This window comes from Chiloscyllium punctatum, chromosome 3 (genome assembly GCF_047496795.1).
Source record: "Chiloscyllium punctatum isolate Juve2018m chromosome 3, sChiPun1.3, whole genome shotgun sequence".
Taxonomy (NCBI): Eukaryota; Metazoa; Chordata; class Chondrichthyes; order Orectolobiformes; family Hemiscylliidae; genus Chiloscyllium; species Chiloscyllium punctatum.
In genome coordinates this window covers 98,035,284-98,056,419 of record NC_092741.1, presented here as the reverse complement: position 1 = coordinate 98,056,419, position 21,136 = coordinate 98,035,284, and the positions used below count along the sequence as shown (strand labels likewise).

At 40.7% G+C, this 21,136-nt stretch overlaps 1 protein-coding gene across 7 annotated transcripts in view; it reads right to left on the bottom strand.

The window, feature by feature from the left end:
• The window catches only part of LOC140463359 (low density lipoprotein receptor adapter protein 1-like), a 108,082-nt gene that overhangs the window by 25,336 nt on the left and 61,610 nt on the right, over window positions 1-21,136 (bottom strand). For 4 of the 7 annotated variants that reach the window (XM_072557202.1, XM_072557212.1, XM_072557222.1 and 1 more), the window contains exons 4-7: window positions 18,246-18,360; window positions 14,443-14,515; window positions 7,556-7,636; window positions 7,320-7,450 (exon numbers count right to left, since the gene is read on the bottom strand). In XM_072557202.1, coding sequence (XP_072413303.1) covers window positions 7,320-7,450; window positions 7,556-7,636; window positions 14,443-14,515; window positions 18,246-18,360 — 400 coding nt within the window. Of the gene's footprint in view, window positions 1-5,750; window positions 5,797-7,319; window positions 7,451-7,555; window positions 7,637-14,442; window positions 14,516-18,245; window positions 18,361-21,136 lie in introns of all 7 variants that reach the window. The other 3 variants (XR_011954662.1, XR_011954665.1, XM_072557235.1) reach the window with 1 other exon arrangement.

Genomic DNA, 21,136 nt, shown 5'->3' with positions numbered 1-21,136 from the left:
AGAATTTTGAACTGTTTTTCTTGATGAGGAGAACCCAAAGAGAAGATTTGATAGCTGTTTGCAAAATTATGAGGGATCTGGACAGAGTGAATTGGTTGAAATTGTTCCCACTTGAGAACAACTCAAGAACCATAGTAGTGCATTTACAAAAACAAATTTTGGCTTGAAATGAAAGTGAATGCACATTCAACCAATCAGATCTCTTTTTTCTGGAATTTGGTTGAATCAAATAAAGAAAGGCAGAAAGGGCCCGAATGGTTGAAGAGGTACCAACATTACGTTCCTCAGCCATGTGAGAACAGAATCCTGCCTCTCAATGAAATACCCACATCCTACCAACCAGCTAAGTACCAATCCTCACGGATGTAAGTTTGCTCGCTGAGCTGGGAGGTTTGTTTTCGGACATTTCATCCCCATACTAGGTAACATCAGTGAACTTTGGGATGAAGCACTGGTGTTTTGGCCCGCTTTTTATTAATGTGTTTAGGTTTTCTTGAGTTGGTGATGTCATTCCCTGTGGTAACATCATGTCCTGTGATGTCATTTCCTGTTCTTTTTCTCAGGGGGTGATAAATGGGATCCAAATCAGTGTGTATGCTGATAGAGTTCCAGTTGGAGTTGCATGCTTCTAGGAATTCTTGCACGTGTTTCTGTTTGGCTTATCCTGGGATGGATGTGGTATCCTTCCTCATCTGTGTGCAAGAATAATATGAGAGTAGGTCATGCCTTTTTGTGGCTAGTTGATGTTCATGTATCCTGGTGGCTAGTGTTTTGCCTGTTTGTCCAATGTAATGTTTGTTACAGCTCTTGCAAGGTATTTTGTAAATGACATTAGTTTTGCTTGTTATGTGTATAGGGTCTTCCAGGTTCATTAGCTGCTATTTCAGTGTGTTGGTGGGTTTGTAGGCTACCATGATGCTAAGAAGTCTGAATAGTCTAGCAGTCATTTCCAAGATGTCTTTGATGTAGGGGAGAGTGGCTAGGGTTTCTGGACAGGTTTTGTCTTGTTTGAGTTTGTTGCTTAGAAATTGGTGAGTGTTCTAACCCACAAACAGAGCTGCATTAGAACAGTATTCCAATAAGCCACCACAAACTGCAGCACAGAAACACTATGCAGAGCAGAGGAAAATCACCTATACAGTGTATTCAAAAAGAATGGGTACCCAATGAACACAGTCTGCTGATTTCCCAGCAACAAACCCAAACAGGCAGACAAAACACATCCAGAAAACCTAGCCACTCTCCCCTACATCAAACACATCTCGGAAATGACTGCCAGACTACTCATACCTCTAGGCATCATAGTAGCCCACAAACCCACCAACACACTAAAACAGCAGCTAATGAACTTGAAAGATCCTATACAGATAACAAGCAAAACTAATGTATTTACAAAATACATTGAAAGAATTGTAACAAACATTACATTGGACAAACAGGCAGAAAACTAGCCACCAGGATTTTTGAACATTAAAACTGCCACAAAAAGACATGACCCACTCTCACTAGTATCCTTACATACAGATGAGGAAAGACACCACTTCGACTGGGACAACACATCCATCCTAGGACAAGCCAAACAGAGACACATGTAAGAATTCCTAGAAGCATGGCGTTCCAACCGGAACTCTATCAACAAACACATTGACTTGGATCCCATTTACCACCCCCTGAGAAGAACAGGAAATTACATCACCACAGGAAATTATGACACCAACCCAAGGAAACCTAAACGCATTAATAAAAATTGGGTCATACCACCAGTGCTTCATCCAGAGGCTCACTGAGGATGTTATCTAGTATGGTGATGAAACGTTTGAACATGAACCTTCCAGCTCAGCGAGCAAACCTGCACCCAGAATCTCAAACTGAGCTACAAATCTTCTGAAAACACACTACCACTCGTTATTCCACAGCAATTCTCACAGGTGTGCAGGCTAGCCATTGAACAGTGCATTTAATCACAGGCTGTAATGCCTTTTGTCTCGTCTTTCAGCTCCTCCAGTATATCCACCACCTTCAAAGAGAGGCAGTTGCCTCCCCAAAATCTACCTCCTCAACTTGTGTACCCACCACCTGACTAGATACAGACACCTCAATGAGAACATTAGCATTAGAAACTGCAGGAGCACAATCTGGTGACCTCCTCACTGAGACAGCTCTGCAGCTAGCCAAGGACAGACTGGCAGGGAGCAGGCACTGGCTCAGCCCCAGGCAGGAGAGAACCCAGTGGTTTTGGCAATGGCAGTAAATGGCCCTCAATGTGCAGAAGCTGAGCTGTGCAGTAAATCATGTAATCTGAATCAACAGAACAGTTGGTGGCTGCCAGATAGAACCAGGTCCAAGGCTGCACCGGGTTTGCTGGAGAGGCTCAAATACCTGCACTCCATTACCCCACGAGAAAGTGAGGACTGCAGATGCTGGAGATCAGAGTCGAGAGCGTGGTGCTGGAAAAGCACATCAGGTCAGGCAGCATCCGAGGAGCAGGAGAATTGAAGGGCTTATCCCCGAAATGCTGATTCTCCTGCTCCTTGGATGCTGCCTGACCTGCTGTGTTTTTCCAGCACCACACTCTCGACTCTGATCTCCAGCCAATGGTCCTGAGGACTGAAGGTATGGCAACAGGGAGAATGGTGAGCTTGGCATTCATTCTATTTGCATCTGGTAAGGAGACCCTTGACATGGGCAGTCCATAAACTAGCTCCCTGGGGTCGCCCAACCAAACCTCCAGGGCCAACAGACTCAACTGCTGAGCAGACTCTTTCCACCCCAGGTGCAGAACCTGGAGAATGCTAAGACATAGCATGAGTGTGAGAGGAAAAAGAAAACATATTGAATGTGCTTTCGTGGCCTGGGTGATAATGCAATGCACATTTGATATGTTTCAATACATTGCACTGTAGGTTTGCTCACTGAGCTGGAAGGTTCATTTCCAGATGTGTTGTTACCCTACATCTTCAGTGGGCCTCAGGCGAAGCAATGCTGAAATTTCCTGCTTTCTATTTATATGTTTGGGTTTCTTGGGGTTGGTGACGTCATTTCCTGTGGTGAAGTCACTTCCGGTTCCTTTTCTCAAGGGGTGGTAGATGGGATCTAACTTGATGTGTCTGTTGATAGTTTCGGTTGAAATGCTATGCTTCTAGGAATTCTCATGCGTGTCTTTGTTTTGCTTGTCCTGGGATGGATGTGTTGTCCCAGTCGACAGTTGTCCTCATCCGTATGTGAGGATACTAGTGAGAGAGGGTCATGTCCTTTTGTGGCTAGTTGGGGTTCATGTATCCTGGTGGCTAGTTTTCTGGCTGTTTGTCTAATGTAGCGTTTGATACAGTTCTTGCAAGGTATTTTGTAAATGACATTAATTTTGCTCATTGTCTGTATAGGGTCTTTCAAATTCATTAGCTGCTGGTTTAGTGTGTTGGTGGGTTTGTGGACTATCATGATCCTAACAGGTCTGAGTAGTCGGACAGCCATTTCTGAGATGTGTTTGATGTAGGGGAGAGCGGCTGGATTTCTGGACGTGTTTTGTCAGCTTGTTTAGGTTTGTTGCTGAGAAAGCGGCGGACTGTGTTCATTGGGTACCCATTCTTTTTGAATACACGGTGTATAGGTGGTTTTCCTCTGCTCTGCATAGTTCCTCTGTGCTGCAATGTGTTGGCTCGTTGAAATAATGTTCTGAAGCAGCTTCGTTTGTTGGTGTTGGGGCGATTGCTTCTGTAGTTCAATATTTGGTCTGTATGTATTGTTTTCCTGTAGACGCTGGTTTGAAGTTCCCCATTGGCCGTTTGCTCTCCTGTGACACCTAGGAATGGCAGTTTTTTGTTGTTTCCCTCCTCTTTAGTTTATTTTATGTCAGGATGATGGTCTTGAAGGTTTCCTCTAACTTGTTTCATTTAGTGACAACAAAAGTATCATCCACGTAGCGGACCCAAAGTTTGGTTCGGATAGTTGGCAGAGCTGTTTGTTCAAGTCTCTGCAATACTGCCTCTGCTTAGAGCCCTGATATTGGAGATGCCGTGGGTGTTCCATTGCACTGTTTAGGGCTTAGACATGGTCAGGTCTGTATGTGGTCTGAATATAACCACATCAGCATGATGGCTCACTCCATGGCAACACAGAATGTAATGTGAATGAAAATATGTGGTGAGAGCATTTTGCAGCATCTGGAACCAGTGTTGCTGACATCTTTGACCCTCATCCTTACAACATCCCTATTCTTTTCCAGCCTTGGTCCAATAATGTTGATGTAAATGAGTTGATCAGCAATATCTGTGACAGAGAGATGCACATCAAACAGAGAGGCAATGCTTAGGATTGTCACATATTAGGGGCCCTGCAGGTCTGTGTCCATACGATGCATGGGTCTATGCTTAATGTGATTTCCCTTTCAAAGTGCTAACATCGCTGGGTCTTGCAGATCCCTCTCAGAGGTTGAGTCACACAACTCTGAGTGAGACCCCAGCCACTTTCTTCCCGACTGAACATTTTCAATTCAAGCATGATGGAAGGTGACAGCAAGCAGCAAGGTTTGCAGCTTCCACCTCTATGTATCAGTGAGCCCCCAAATATCAAAAAGCCCATCATGGTAGACTTTCCTGTAAGCCCCTGAAGGCTTTGTGCCTCTCCAGGAACTCAACCAACCTCAAATCAGCCTGTACCTGCTCATCTGCCCCTCCCCTTCCCCTGGCATATGAAGTGATCAGGATTGGTCATACACTGTTCACCCAGAGTGTTCCTGATGGCGAACCAACCGCATTCCCAAATGGCCCCTTTCCCATCCTTGTTTTACGATATAGCCTTCTCACAGATACTGAAGCCATTTCAAAAGGAATAGTTTGTCAAGTTTCCTACTGATGTCACTGGCTTCTTATGCACCCCAACATTTTTTCCTTAGTACCTATGGACAGACCCAATGCACTAACCATGGTCCACTGCCTTGAGCAACTGAAACCGGACAGCCCTGAATAAGATGTGCCTGAGTCCCGTTTGTGGCTGTACAACTCCCCAGCCATATTAGCTCACTTCCAGATAGGCAACTATGGAGCCACAGGACCCTGGCTCACTCCCTGTGCTGCAGAAGCATGGACCCCTGATCTAAGACACTGATTGGATGCATGACCAGAACCAATGCCCTGGACTGGTACTCAATGCTGTACTTGACTCACTGAGTCAGGACCCACCATGGGCTTCACTGGGGTAAGGTATGGATGATGTGAGCACTAAGTGAGCCCAGCCATCCACACTCTGAGCTGGGTGCTTATCTCTATGCGCAAACTGTCCCTGCTGCAGACATTTAATGCGATTCGTAACAGGCTCTGCAAGGTAAGTCTGTAATTTTAGAATGCACTGCTGGAGTTTTAGAGAAATGATGGGTTGTGAAATACCAGATGCTAACGTCCATAGATGCGGGGTGCACGCAACTGGTACCTGGGAATTGGTCGTACACAACATGGAGGCCATTTGAAGCAAGTGGTGAGCTGAATTCACCAGGTACATGCTCTGATTTCCATATCACATTTTCTTGCTTGTTTGGTGTGTTTGATATGATAGGAAGCTGAATATTAATCAGACAAGTTGGGCCATTAACAAGGCAGGTAATAATCGATAATCTCCTCTGACTTGTTAACTTGTCACTTTATTATGAGAAAAGGATGATTCTTCTTGGAAAAAAAAAGAATAAAAGATGGAGAGATGGTCTCAACACAGAGATCAGTCTCACCAGAATTCTTGTATAATTCAGCCACAAATCTCACCTTAGCCTTTATCGCTTAGGCCCCTATTAGATTCCGCTCTTTGAGTCTATAAAGAGAGACAAAATATTTGTTCAAAGTCTCAGCCACTTCCTTGCTCATTATATTTCTCGTCTATGTTTACTTTTACTAACTCCATGTACACTTAGACATCTAAAAACTCAGAACTGATTGGACAGATAGAAACTCAAATGAATGGGTTACACTAGGAGTACAGGTTCAGGAGTCAAAATGGTTGCTAAGTTGAAGTGAAGAACCGACAGTCGTTTCAGGAAATAATTAAACAGAAAAATCAACACTAGAAACAGAAGAGGAACGAGATAACGTAGATGAGTGGATAATATTGAGATATCAACTTAGAGAGACTTGAAGAAAGCCAAAAAAAAGCAAGATGTTGCCACTAGTCTCATCAAGATTATGACAACAAATGGATATTGCTATCAATAATTAATTGCTGACTTTTCAAATCATCCCAATGATCAAGCTTTCTATTCTTTCCAGTGACATTGTAAATATCGTCTTTTAATTTAATACTACTCTTAATATTTCCAGTTAGCTATGGCATATCAGCTTCGCAGAGATATTTTTTATTCTTCAAAGGAATGTGCATTCTGCAAAACACCAAACTAGTTCTTTAAATATATATCATTGTTCATCTACTATCATACTTTAAAATCAGATTTCCTAATCGGCTTCAGCCAACTTAACCTATTTACCTCAATAATTAGCTTTGTTTAAATACAAGTCCTTAACTGCAATAGTCAATTTATTTTGCACAGTAAAATAATTTTATAGAAAGGTCTTCACAAATAATTTAATTTATTTATGGTATAACATCAGCATATTCTTCAATATCGTCACAACTGGTTTTAGTGACTAAACAAACAAAGACAAGGTTAAAGACAGTATCCATATACTTAAAATTCTCATTAAAAGACTGAAATACAGCTGGATACATTGTACCTCAAGGCTACACTGAATGATAGAGTAGCTTCTAATCTTACTTAATTTGACATTGCCACAATGTGATTTTGATCTGATAAAGCCTCATCCTGCTTCAACCCTTTCAAATAAAGAACTGCACAGGAATCTGCAGCTTATCCAGATGACCATCTGCCTGTCTGAGACCGCTGAGCACAAAATTCTGAACGTCTGTTAATCCATTTTTTGCAGTCAGGCTGCATAAATCATTTCTAATACAAGCCATGCATCATGTTAAACAGATTGTTTCCATATAGTCAAAAAAAAACACCTTCGTATAATGTGATTTATATTCTGGCATCGAATCCAGTAAAGTCAGCAAGAGCAGAATATAAATTAATCTATGTTATTTAAGTAAGCACATTCTGAAGACAACAAATTTGTACCTACATCAAGTATACAATCTTACCACATAGAACCCTTGTTGGTTGCAGTAACCAGCAAAATGAGTATTGGAAAGCATTTTTATCTAATATGGAGCATTTTAGCCCAAAACATTTAGGAATGAAAACCATACCAATGCTCAAGTAATGCAATAAGCTTCAAATAATATCAAATAATTTGAAAATAAAGGAAAATTTTAAAACCTACCCAAGAAAGTGCATGTAAAGGGGATCCACACGATGGACTGTTTTGCTTCACGATACCTAGATTGACATCATTTGGAGAGATAATTGGATTCTGGACTCTGCTTACTTTGTGATCCTTTGCTGTAGTTGTATCTGAATATTATGAAATATGTAATTGAAAAATAATTTTCAATTTCAACATTAAAACATACCATGTATTGCAACAACATGACCTATCAAGAACTGAAATTACTTCACCTTTCACTATATGTCCTGTTGCTCCATTAAAGGCTGCAGTTTCAGGGCTTTTGCACAGCTCATGTGTCTTTTTACATTTTTCTGAAAAGACAAGTATACTGAATTTCCACATCAATGCCCATTCAATTCTCATATTAGAAGTTATTGTATTTACCAAGAATATCCTTAATGCCCAATTGCACCCCATCTCCTCAAAAAGATTTCCCAAAATGAAAAAACAACATAATTTTGTACATGAAAAGTTGCACAATGATATTTTCCTTCACAGGTCAGGTTAACATTGAGAAAGCAGCAGGTCTTTCTGCAGAACATTAATTATCAAGAAACTGAAAAAAGCTTCAAATGCAACATTTCCAAATTTGCAAATGACAAAACTAGATGGAACTGAGTGTGTCATAAGGAGGCTTCAAGATGATTTAGGCTGAGTGAGTGAACAAGGATGTGGCAAATGTAGAATAATCACAGCATTGTTATGGGGTGGCGATTTGGCCTATCGTACCTTCACCTTTTCTTCAAATGTGCATCATATACTGCTTTTTTTCTCCCATACCTTCGGACATTGCTTCGATTCAAAGAACTATCCAATATGTTCTTGAATGCCTCAAATTGAACCTTTCAAAACAATGCATTCCATAGCTTAACTACGCACCATGCTAAAAAGTCTTTTTTTCCCCTTTTCACGTTTGCTCCTTCTGAAAATTACTTTAAATCAATCCCCTCCTGCTTTTGTTCCTTTTACTAGTGGAAATAATTTCTTCTCATCTACTCTACCCAGATTGTGAAAATCTCTATCGGATCTCCTCATAATTGCCTTCTCTCCAATTAAAATAGTCCTAACTTCTTCAATCTACCCTCCTCTCTGATATTTCTCATCCCTGCATCCCCATTCTTGTAAATTGCTTCTTCACTCTTTACAATGCATTCACATCCTTCTAATAATGTGGTGCCCAGAACGGTGTCTCGCATAAATTCAACATCACTTCTCTTGAAAGCATGGTTCTGGTTTGCAATCAGTTATTTTCCTGATCTTTAACTGGTTCAAATGGCTCCCAGACCCTTGGTTCTGGGCACTGGACTAATGTGAATACAAATGAAGAGACAGTAGACAGTTTGCTTATGGTACAAAAAGATAACTATAATACGAGAAATAGGTATCTCAGTAAATTTGAAGTTCATGAATACACAAAAACACACTAGTATTTAAAAATATGCTATTGAAAAAAAGGGGTTACCACTATTAGACACTATTTACTGATACACAGAAAACAAAGCATGTTTAAACTTACACTCTTGACTAGTATTTCTAACAATAGGGTCCCAATTCACTGTCACCCACCCGTGTTTCCTTTCCTGCTAGCTAGGTTGAAACTTTAGGATCGTGGAAGTTTCCGTTCACCACTCAATCTAGTTTTGAAGTGGGCCTGGCTGTTCTGGCTTGCTGTACCCAGAGCCTGGATGAAGACTTCAGACTGCATAGGCTTTTCAGTTTGAGTTGAGTCTGTTGATATGGTACAGCATGTTTTAGACTTCTGGTGAGTACCCAACTTTCTTCTCTGTCCATAGGTTTTGCAAGCAGGTTTTCACCTCCGGTTGTGACTAAGAACTTGCAGCTTTGGTAGATTCGGTGATTGATCAGGTTTGTTGGTGTGCAGTTTGGAAGGTCGTGGTCAGTCATTGAGTTTCTTGCCATTGGCCTCAGGTTGGAAAGGCCTGTATTTGGAAGTTCTTGTTCAGATTGCTGTCTGGTGAGATCAGGGCTGGCATGTTTACTGACTGGGGGCTCCATTATCTCTGCACCAAATCTATGATTGTCGTTGTGCTCTTGATGTTCTCTTCTGATATTAATTGGCTCTTTGATGGTTGGAGTATGTCTGAATAGATTTTGATCAACGTTGAATGCCATATCGCTGTAGGCCCTAGACTGTCTGTACTGTGTCGCCTGAGGTGTAAAAGCTGTCTTGGGCTAAGGTCTGTTGGTTTCGGTCATTGCTCTTTTAGAGAGGTGGTGTAAATTGGGATTCCAGGCTGAACAATAGCCCCAGACAGCAAGTTCCATCCTGCTAGTTGTGTTGTGTATTTCCCACAGGACCCAGTCTTACTGCCCGTTTTCTTTTCAATAGTTTGTAAGTCCAGAGTTCTATCTATATATTTTAATATAAGGAATCTTTGCTCAATCTTACACGCACTTTACGTTCCTACTAATAAAGCTAAGAATGCTGTACATTTCATTAATTGCTCTCTCAACCTGTCCTACTACCTTCGGTGATCTGTGCACATGTTCAAGAGGTTTCTCTGCTCCTGCACCCACTTTAGAATGGTATCTTGAGTGACAAGAGTCTTACTTAAGTGGTGTTAGATTCGGAAATGTTGACACACAAAGAAACATGTATTTCGTTGTACAGCAGTCACAAGCAAAAAACAAGCAGGTTCAGTAAGCAGTTAGGAAGGCAACTGTTATGTTAGCCTTTATCGCAAGAGTGTTTAAATATAGAAGCAAAGATATCTTACTTTTGTTTACAAAGTTAAAAATCACACAACACCAGGTTATAGTCCAACAGATTTATTTGGAAGCACTAGCTTTCAGAGTGCTGATCCTTCATCATGTGGCGCTCTGAAAGCTAGTGCTTCCAATTAAACCTGTTGGACTATAACCTGATGTTGTGTGATTTTTAACTTTGTACATGGCAGTCCAACACTGGCACCTATAAATCATTACTTTCGTGTATTAGCATTGTGTGAAGTTTTGGTCTCCTTTCCTAGGAAAAGATACATTTGACGTAGATAGAATGCAGTGAAGCTTTCCCAGACTGATTCCTGGACTAACAGGATGTTCATATCAGGACAGATTAGGTTGAAGAGGTTTGTACACTCTGGAGTTTAGAAGACTGGGAGGGCCTCTCATTAAAACATATGTGAATATCGGAGGTATGAATAATAAGTTTGCAGGTAACACCAAAACTGATAGTGATATGGACAGTGAAGTAGATTATCTCAGAGTACAATGGGACCTTGGGCCAATGGGCCGAGGAGAGGCAGATTGAGTTTATTAAAAGAAATACAAGGCATGGCATTTTGATAAGTCAAACCAGGGTCAGGAGTCATGCAGTTAATAGTAGCACCCTGGGGAGTGCTGCCAAACAAAGAGACCCAGGGATACAGGTGCATTGTTCTTTGAAAATGGAATTGCACATAGACAGGGTGGTGAAGGCAGCTTTTGGCGGACTGGCCTTTATTGGTCATAACAGAGCAAAAGTGAGGACTGCAGATGCTGGAGAGTAGAGTCTAGATTAGAATGGTGCTGGAAAAGCACAGCAGGTCAGGCAGCATCCGAGGAGCAGGAAAATCGACGTTTCCTGCTCCTCAGATGCTGCCTGACCTGCTGTGCTTTATTGGTCATAACATTGAGTCTAAGAGTTAGGATGTCATGTTGTAACTGCACAGGACATTGGTGAGACCACTTTTAGAATACTGCATACAATTGTGGTCGACCTTTTATAGGAAGGATGTTGTTAAACTTGAGAGGGTGCAGAAAAGATTTAAAAGGATGTTGGCAGAACTGGAGGGTTTGAGTTATAGGAGATACTGAATAGCCTGCAGTTCCTCCCCACCCCAGGGAGTGTCGGAGGCTGAGGGGTGACCTTATAGAGGGTTCAGATCATGAGGGGCATGGAAAGGAGGCAAGGTCTTTTTTCCCTAGGGCATAGATGTCTGATACTGGGGGAGTATGCATTTAAGCGTGAGAGGGGTAAGTTCAAAAGGAGATGTGAGGGGCAAGTTTTTTTTTAAACACAGTGATAGGAGTCTGGAATGCACTGCCAGAGTGACAGTGAAGGCAAATATAACAGGGGCATTTAAAGAACTCTTAAATAAGCACATCAATATGCAAGGAATGGAGGGATATGGAACAAAGGCAGGCAGAAGGGATTAATTTTACTTCGGTGTCATGTTCAGCACAACATGAGCCAAAGGACTCGTTCCGATGTTCAATGTATCAAGAATATAGGGAGATACTAAAATAGAGAAACAGTGCCAATCATATTGAGTGATGGAACAGGCTTGATGGGCCAAACGACCTACTCCTGCTTCTATTTTCTATGTTTCTTAGAGGTCCTGCCAATGGCTCTGCTCCTGCAGCTGAAACTATATTCTCTGCGCAAAGACCCAAATTAAAATTTTGCTACTTTTCAATTTTGGGTTATAAATCAGATGCCATTTGATCAAAGCTCAAATGTTACTTTTCTCCTCCGTTAGTAATACAGCATTTTGCTCATTGCCGTTTTTGGTAGTTCATCTACACAGTAGCCATCTCCTCAGTTGTCCCTTGATTAAAAAAAAATGTCATGTACTCAGGACTGCACACTTTCACTGAGGGCCTTATGTGACATGATGCCCCATGATAGTTCGATCTAGAATGCAAGTCTGGTTTGTTATCTCTCGCTCTTTGGCACTGTTCTGTCCAATTAAGGTATTTGCACCAAAACATGATGCAGCAGATAGACCACTGGGTGCCACTTTGAATCCTCTCTCATGATTACCAAAAGATGATATAGATGCAGTGTTACCATGAGCCCACTACTATTCACGCTCCGAGGTTACAATCGATCAGATGGATGCAGCACCATTGCGCAGTTTCATGTCACCAGTAGCAATAAAACAAGGAAACAGACAATTGGATGACAACCACAATGTTGCTTACAAAAACTACACAACTGCAGCACATTCCATTATTTGACCAGCAAGAGATCCGATAGAAAACAATGCTATCACAAGTAGATCCAGAGTTGCAAACTCACTGTCAAATAAAACACACTTCAGGAATTTAATATATATATGTTTAATTTAGTTATATATCAGTTAATTTTTAATCCACTTATTTTATTGAGAGTTTTCCAATAAAAGATAATAGATTATAGAAATAAATATCATTGGCATAGTACCAGGAATGCTGCAAACATAGGATATATTAATCATTATAACTTGTATATTAAACTGTAATTGAATAATATTGGGCATTCACAATGTCATCCATTATTTGGCCACAGATGCCTGAAATGTGGCCAAAGATGCCTAAAGTGCCAGGAACTAAATTACACAAAGAATCCCTACAAAAACATTACTGATGAATAATCTAGTATGCAATTGATTTTCAGCATCAGCAGAAATTCAGAGTAAAAAAATTCAGGAAATAATTTTAGCTGAAAAGGACCAGTGACATTGCAAGCAGATGAGTACTGACAGAAAGGTGATGCTCAGAATCTCCTGCCAAGAAGCAGCTCTGTTAGTTATTCAGCTCTATACTTCGTGATGGAACATTCAATTATCTCCACGGCCCTCACTTCCCACCATCCACCCCAAACGAGCAGATGACTACTCCCATGCTTCCGCAAATCCAGCTATGTAATTAGTATTAACAGGAATAATTTAGCAGAGTCATATTGCAATTCATCTCACTCTGAAGAAATTTTTTTTAAAAAAAACTTTGCCAGACGGCATGCCCACTGAAACTTGGATGCACCAGTAACCTCTGAATAGTTACTTAAGTTAAATTAGGTTTCACTATTAACAAATGTTCCTGTTACAAGTTATGTTATTCTTTCTTAATAACAGAATTTAATAGCATTTGGATCAGCATCCTTATCACACATTCAATTTTTCGCTCTTCTTTTACCATAGAACTTTCTTGTTTGTGAACAATAGTTTAATTGTCTCAAAAAGAATTGACAGATTAAACAATCATCTCTGGCAGGAAATTACAAATTTGTTCCAATCTGTGCACAAGTGTACAAATTCTTATCACATCTTTAATTCTGTTGAGAGCCAGGGGTGCCCTCCCAAAGACCAAGGGAGACCACGCAAACTTTCCTTCCACTCACTTTCTCCTCCACCCACCCGTATCTTACTTACCGGAGGGCCAGCTGTGGTGACATGGATAGTTTCAAATTTTGTGAAAAACAGGCAGATGACGTGATCAGCTAGAGAGATTAGTTTGACACTTGAAAAACAAACTTAAAATTTCCACCCAACTGTGGTGACAAACTATTGAGTTTCACCATAATATGACAGTGCTTGGATGGTAAGCTACTCTTTCTCTCGTAACCACTCAAAATGTTGCATGTTATTTAATCAACAATTAATACAAGCTGCTACTCAGACGTATTTAACAATGTACTTTGCAAAGCTTATGCATCATGTCACGTGTCTCTTGTTCATTTGCCATTATTGGTATCAGTGAATTTACCCATTTCCCACAAGGCTTGTTTGTTCACTCTGGACAGGTCTTCCTGAATCATGCAACACCAGGTTATAGTCCAACAGGTTTAATTGGAAGCACACTAGCTTTTGGAGCGACGCTCCTTCATCAGGTGATTGTCCTGATGAAGAAGCGTCGCTCCAAAAGCTCGTGCTTCCAATTAAACCTGTTGGACTATAACCTGGTGTTGCGTGATTTTTAACTTTGTACACCCCAGTCCAACACCGGCATCTCCGAATCATTCCTGAATCATAGTTAGCTGACTCATTCTTTAGAAGGGCAGCAACGATATGATGTGCAGTTTGAATACTAGCAAAGTTATCCTGTTATCCACATTGTATTTGTCCTCTTTATACCAATTGTAATGACAGGTGTAGTAAAAGGTGTTTTGAATTTCATTGTACCATCCACTACAAGAGGAAGAATTAGAACACAGAAAAATAGAATATGCATCTTTCAACTGCACGTATACAAGGTACAATGGTGCTCATCGTTACTGGTGGAATTTTCAATAATAGATATTTTGTCAAAATCAATTTGTACCAAATTACCTCATAAACATCCATATAATGTATAAAATTAAAACTAAAGTAATTCAAAGTGCTCAAAGGTTTGGTTCAATTATTTTTGCTCTTACCCTCTTGCGCCACTTCCCACAGATCAAATGCAATTCTGAAGGCTTGTGCAACGGTTAAGGTTACAGCTTGTGCCTGTATCAGAGAAAAACTAGTGCTTGTTAATTAAGCAACAACAGCTGTTCAAAATTACTTGAAACTTAATAATTCTGATTTATATCAAATAAGAGGACAAGACAAGCTCTGAAACTTTTTAGTCAATAATTAGTTAATGCGCGCCATACAAGATTCTTAGGGTCCGAGTGCAACAGGGCCTTGATCAAATGGGCCAATGGGCCGAGAAGTGGCAAGTGGAGTTTAATTTAGGTAGATGTGAGGTATTGCATTTTGGAAAGGCAAATCAGGGCAGGGCTTATACAGTTAATAATAAGGCCCTAGGGAATGTTGCCAATAAAAGAGTCGTAGGGATGCAGGCGCATAGTTCCTTGAAAGTAGAGTTAAGGGTAGACAGGGTGGTGAAGGAAGAGTTTGACACACTTGCCTCCAATGGTCAGTGCACTGAGTATAGGAGTCAGGATGTCATGTTGTGGCTGAACAGGACATTGATGAGGCCACTTTTAGAATACCACATTCAATCAAGGCTTTCCTGCTATAGGAAAAACGTCGATGAACTGGAAAGGGTTCAGAAAAGATTTACAACAATGTTGCCGAGACTGGAGATTTTGAGTTACAGGAAGGGGCTGAACAGGCTGGGGTTATGTTCCCTGGAGTAGTGGAGGCTGAGGGGTGACCTTATACAGGTTTATAAAATCATGGCTGTTCACCCTACTCATGTCTGTCAAGGTCTTCTTCCCATGGTAGGGGACAGCAAAACTAGAGGGCAGAGCTTTAAGGTGAGAGGGGAAAGACTTAGAAAGGACCTGAGAGGCAACCTTTTAACACCGAGGTAGAGTGTGTATAGAACGAGCTGCCAGAAGAAGTGGTGGAGGTGGATACAATAACATTTAAAAGGCATCAGGATGTGTAACTGAATAGGAAGGGTTTAAAGGGATATGGGCCCACTGCTGGCAAATGGATCTAGATTGTATGGACAAGTAGGACTGAAGAACCTATTTCTGTGTTACATAACTCTATGACTCAAAAGAGCTGATCTGAGTTAGAATATCCACCAGTCTCGCCTCTTGTAACATAATGGTTCGCACTTTGGTGGTCAAACCTGAATTAAGCATCACTTGGTGAGGCAATGGGATCAGTTGGCAGCCTCTGTCATGTTTGCTACAAAGGCAGTGAGTTGAGAAACTGCATTATTTGCTAGCTTCTGGTTTCCTAGGGTCCTCTCCTCACCAGCTGAAGTTTTTTTACTTTGCCTCTTCTAAAACCTTTTCAAATAGTCAGTTTCCAGAGATAAAAGCTGAAAACCACTAACTCCTAGTTGTTAGCGTCTATGACTGGCATCTGCAGATCTTGCTTGCATATGCCATGCAGCAGAGATATGGACCCCAAGAGGCAATGAACTATTGGCCAATTCATTATACAGAAGGTCTTGACAAGTATACAGCCAATTATCTGATGAACATGCTTGGGCTATGCAGGCATTGTGTTTTAGCCATGTGTGTTCACTGATCCTTTACCATGGCAACATGATGGGCAAGATCAGCTATGACAGGACACCATCAGAATCCTTGGAGATCTGCAATAGTGTTAGATAGGTTGCATTCTGCACCAACTCTTTGGCATTCCTTGCTTCTGTTACATGCCTTCAGATCATCTACACAACTTATCTTCTTCCATATCTGAACTGATGTAAAGCTGTTCAGCTTTGCTTGCTTGAGGTACAAAACAAATGTGTATCAAGTTCACATCACAGTTGTTTTGCGTTGTTTATAACACATTAACATTCTGTATTGTGGAACACCTTCAATGGCAAATGGACAGATTCTCGTGTCTGTAAAACATTTGGCTTGACTATCAGCATCAGGAAGACAAAAGCTAGAGTCCAGGACGTTGCCATCTTTCAGCATTGCCAACGTGGATATTAGAGGTTACATCTCTAGGTTGTACAATCCCAGCAATCTGTTACTGGAGCTGAAATCTGCAGCTGTTACATCTATTCTAAATAAGAGCTTGTGGAACACAACATGATGGGGAGATGGGAACCTGATGGTATTATTGCTAGATAGTTAACTCAGAGAGCCAGGGAATGTTCTGGAGTACCAGATTTGAATCCTGCCATGGCAGATGGTGGAAATAACATTAAAAATCTGGAATTAAGTATCTAATGATGACCACAAATCAATTGCTTTTCCAGCACTACACTCTTGACTCTGATCTCCAGCATTTGCAGTCCTCAATTTCTCCTCCATTAAGATACTTTGGTCAATCAGGTTATAGTCCAACAGGTTTAATTGGAATCACTAGCTTTCAGAGCGGTGCTCCTTCATCAAGTGGTTGTGGACTAAGACTGCTGCCTCACAGCGCCATAGACCCGGGTTCAATTCCCACCTCAGGCAACTATCTATGTGGAGTTTGCACATTCTCCCAGTATCTGTGTGGGTTTCCTCCGGGTGCTCCAGTTTCCTCCCACAGTCCAAAAATGTGCAGGTTAGGTGAATTGGCCATGCTAAATTGCCCTTAGTGTTCGGTGTAGGGGTATGGGTTCTTTGAGGGTCAGTGTGGACTTGTTGGGCCGAACAGCCTGTTTCCACACTAAGTAATCTAATCTAAAGTTCACTTGGGAATGTAACTTTTAAAACAAGTTTTGTGATTTACATATGAAAGTATTGAAAGTAACATGGGCATTCTAACAGATGAGTGACTTAACAAACAATCATGGTATTTTTCATATGTATAATTTCAGTTACATCACACTATAAAAACTTTTGCTACAAATTTTGTGTCTTACAATCGTGTACTCCACAACCAGCTGATTAAGGAGCAGTGCTCCGAAAGCTAGTATTTCCAATTAAACCTGTTGGACTATAACCTGGTGTTGTGTAATTTTTAACTTTGCATACCCCAGTCCCATACCGGCATCTCCAAATCTTGGTCAATCAGGGCCATATTCTCATTAGCTACTTGTTACGCATTCTTCACTGGGAATAAAATGATAGATTGTTGCAGGTATATTGAGATACCTTCACATCCAGTAAATCTTGGGGTTGTTGAAATCATGGAAATCTGATCCATACACTGACTAAATTCAAGAGTAATTCAGTAACATACAAAAGTAGTACAGGAATATGTACTGGGAACCTGCTCTATTATATAAATGCTGTATGAGTTGCAATAGTTCTAATCTCCCAAGAGCCAGATTAAATTTATACCTCTGTCCCAAAATAGTTAATTGTCTGCTTTTAATATGCAAATTAATTTATCCTAGATCTTTTCTCAATGTCAACATCTCCAATCCTATAATCCCATTAGTCAGGTTTGGCAGGGCATTGGCCTTTTTGCATTTCACCTTCTGATTGTTCATTACTCAGTACCAATTATAGCAGCCACTAGATGAGGAACAGATTTAGGAATGAAGAAAAAGACAAAGATTTCATAGAAAATAGAACAGAAACTTTAAAACATAAACAAATGAACTGTGCGAAAATGACAACATAAATGTGTCTTGCTGTAAATGACTGCTTAATGTAGTGAAACAGATCTGGTATTATTCAATTCCTTACTCAATTACTTCTCTCTCATATTGACAACTTTATACAGCACCAGATTCCAACACGGTTATTTCATGCCATTTGACAAAGATCACTTTCCATTATTAACCTCCAAAATCATTAATTATGAAAAGAAAAAGCAAATATGAGCCTGTTAATGCTTATTCTAAATTAACATCTCATCACATTATCTTGAAACTTACGATTTTTTTCTTCGGACAAAGAAATGCATGGCATTCCAATGTCTCATTTAGCTGACTCTGTGCAATGTATGCAAAGACCTTGTCCTGAGTCTTGTCTGCAGTGCAGTATGATATTCTGTTGGGAGAAAATTACTTATAAGCACATACAATCAAATATCTCTGAAGCCATTAAATTCAATAAAGTTTGTCTATATTAGGGATGGACTGATTAGCAAAATACTTGAAAAACTCCCATGCAGATCTCTGGCACAAGGCTATCTGATTCTGTTACACTCGCTCAAGAGGAAAGATGGACCCTAATTTTAAGACCTCGCTAATGTTGAGCATGATAGCAGATTTCAGCAAGTAGTCTGCAAGAATGCTGAAATAGGCAGACAAGGCAGACACAATTTTATGTGCGCAATGTATCAAATGACACACTTTGAAAGAAACAAGATGGATTAGTAGTGTTATTTAAATGGTACAACTTTTAAAAGAAACTTCCTGCTCTTCCTTTAGGCTCACATGTACCAGCACGAGGACTAGTGACAACAGCAGTTTGGCAACAGGTGTCAATGCTGATTTTGAGGGCGGTACACGAATGGAGGGATCGGAGGTTGCAGTCCTTGAATGGTTAGAATAACCTGCAGCCAGAGTAAGGCACAAGCAGGCACCTGCTCAGTGGGTAAGATCACATTAGTTCTGCTACAGAGACCTCAAATTAGCACTTTGAAGGGAGATTGCATGGAAGGCAATTTATAGATAGTTACAATAAAGTGTCCTGTACATGGCATGCTAGTTTTTTGCTGGGTTTATCAATGTCAAGCAGCATGAAGGTGCGCAGCTCACCAACTTGGTACACTGTTTTGCGCAGAGCTTAAAGTCTTACCTGTGCATTATTGAAGTAATGGCCAACCCCAATGTTGCACTTGAAGACCCAGCCATTATGCATCTGATGGCTGCTGTCTCAACTCATATTGCAACACAAGGAGAAATCATTCTTGATGCTGCAGGCCTCTGCAGTACAAGTTGTGCTTACTGCCAAGTTAGGGAGATGGGAAACAGTATGAAGGTAAGTATGGAATAATGCATAGACGTGTATAAAAGAACCATTAAATCAGTCTAGAAGACAATGGGAATATAGTCAGATTAACGTACAAGACAGCATGGCAAGACAGGAAGTCATTTATTTTAATGCAAGGTAGCCGCAGGTAATGCAGTTGAGTTGAGGGCATTGATTAATGCATGAACAAGTAGTATAATTGCTATCACAGAGCCATGTTGAGGCAGGGACAGAACTGGTAGCTCAATGTGCTGGGGTGTAGAATCTTTAAGTGTACAAACGAGGTGGTAATGTCACAACATTGATCAAGGAGTCGACTACTGCACAAGGACAATATCATGGAAGGTTCCTTAAATGAGACCTCAAGGGTAGAATTTAAACACAAACAGGAGCCAATCACCTTGCTGGGCTGTATAGTGTGGACAAATTATCAGAGAGATTGGAAGATGGATTTGTAGGAAAATCTTAGAAGTGTAAACATAACAGAGTAATAACAGAAGGGGATTTCAACTTCCACAGTTTTAACTGACACTGTGGGAAGCTAGAGAAGAAATTGTGGAGCTCCTAGCAGAGATATTTGGATCATTAACAGCAATAGATGAGATGCCAGAATACTAGAAGGTAGCTACTGGTGCATCATTATTTTAAAAAGGCAGCAAGGAAAAGCCAGGGAATTGCGGTTGGTGAGCCTAACATCAGTGGTGGATAAGTTATTGGAGGGCATTCTGAGAGACAGGATACATGCATTTTGAAAGGCAAGGACTGATCAGCAATAGTCAGTCAGCATGGTATTATGCATAAGAAATCATGTCTCTCAAATTTGATTGAGCTTTTTGAAGAGACGATAAAGAAGATGGACGAAGGCAGAGTGGACTTTAGCAAGGCCTTCAATAAGGTTCCATATGGTACACTGATTAGCATGGGATTCAAGGAGAGCTAGCCAACTGGATATAAAATTGGCTTGACAGTAGGAAACAGAGGGTAATGGTAGAGGGCTGTTGTTCAGACTGAAGGCCTGTGACCTGCAGTGTGCCCCAGGGATTGGTGCTGGGTCCGATATTGTTCGTTGTTTATATGAATAATTTGGATGAGAATGTAGAAGGCATGTTTTGCAAGTTTGCAGATGACACCAAAATTTGTGGTATCGTGGACAGTGAAGAAGGTTAAGATTACAATGGGATCTTAATCAACCGAACTGGACAATCAAGGAATGGCAAATGAAGTTTAATTCAGAAAAATGCAAGGTGTTATAGTTGGCAAAACAAACGAGGGCAGGTCTTACACAGTTAATGATAGAGTCCAGGGGAATGTTGTTGAACAGAGACATTTAGGGGTGCAGTTACATAGTTCCTTGGAAGTTGTGTCACAGGTAAAGGACTGGAAAGAAATGTCAGCTAATTGACAGAAATGATAACAGTACAAGACAAAATTTGGCATGATGAAACAGAAATGAAGGACATAAGACAGACTCTGGGATGCATGAATAGATATAGCAGGTTACTCAAGTCAGAGAAAAGTGCAGACCTGAGAACCTGGCAAAATGGAGCAGACTCTTTTTTTTTGCTCACAAGATGGGTAGAAGAATAAGCAAAATCAAAACTTGGGAAAGACTTCAGCAGAATTGAGAAGAATGTGGACCTTGAATAGATTAAGCAGATCACAGATGTGGATGCTCCACCTTCACTTCTGGCAGTGACAGAGGGATACGATGCGAATCAAATGGACAGTAGCTTAGCAGGGCCCTTTGAAATGTAAGCAGTGGATGTAAATGCTCTTTAATAGATGAATATTAAATGTTTTTTATATATGATTTTAGGTTTTATTCAAATTCCCTACTATTTGAAAAATG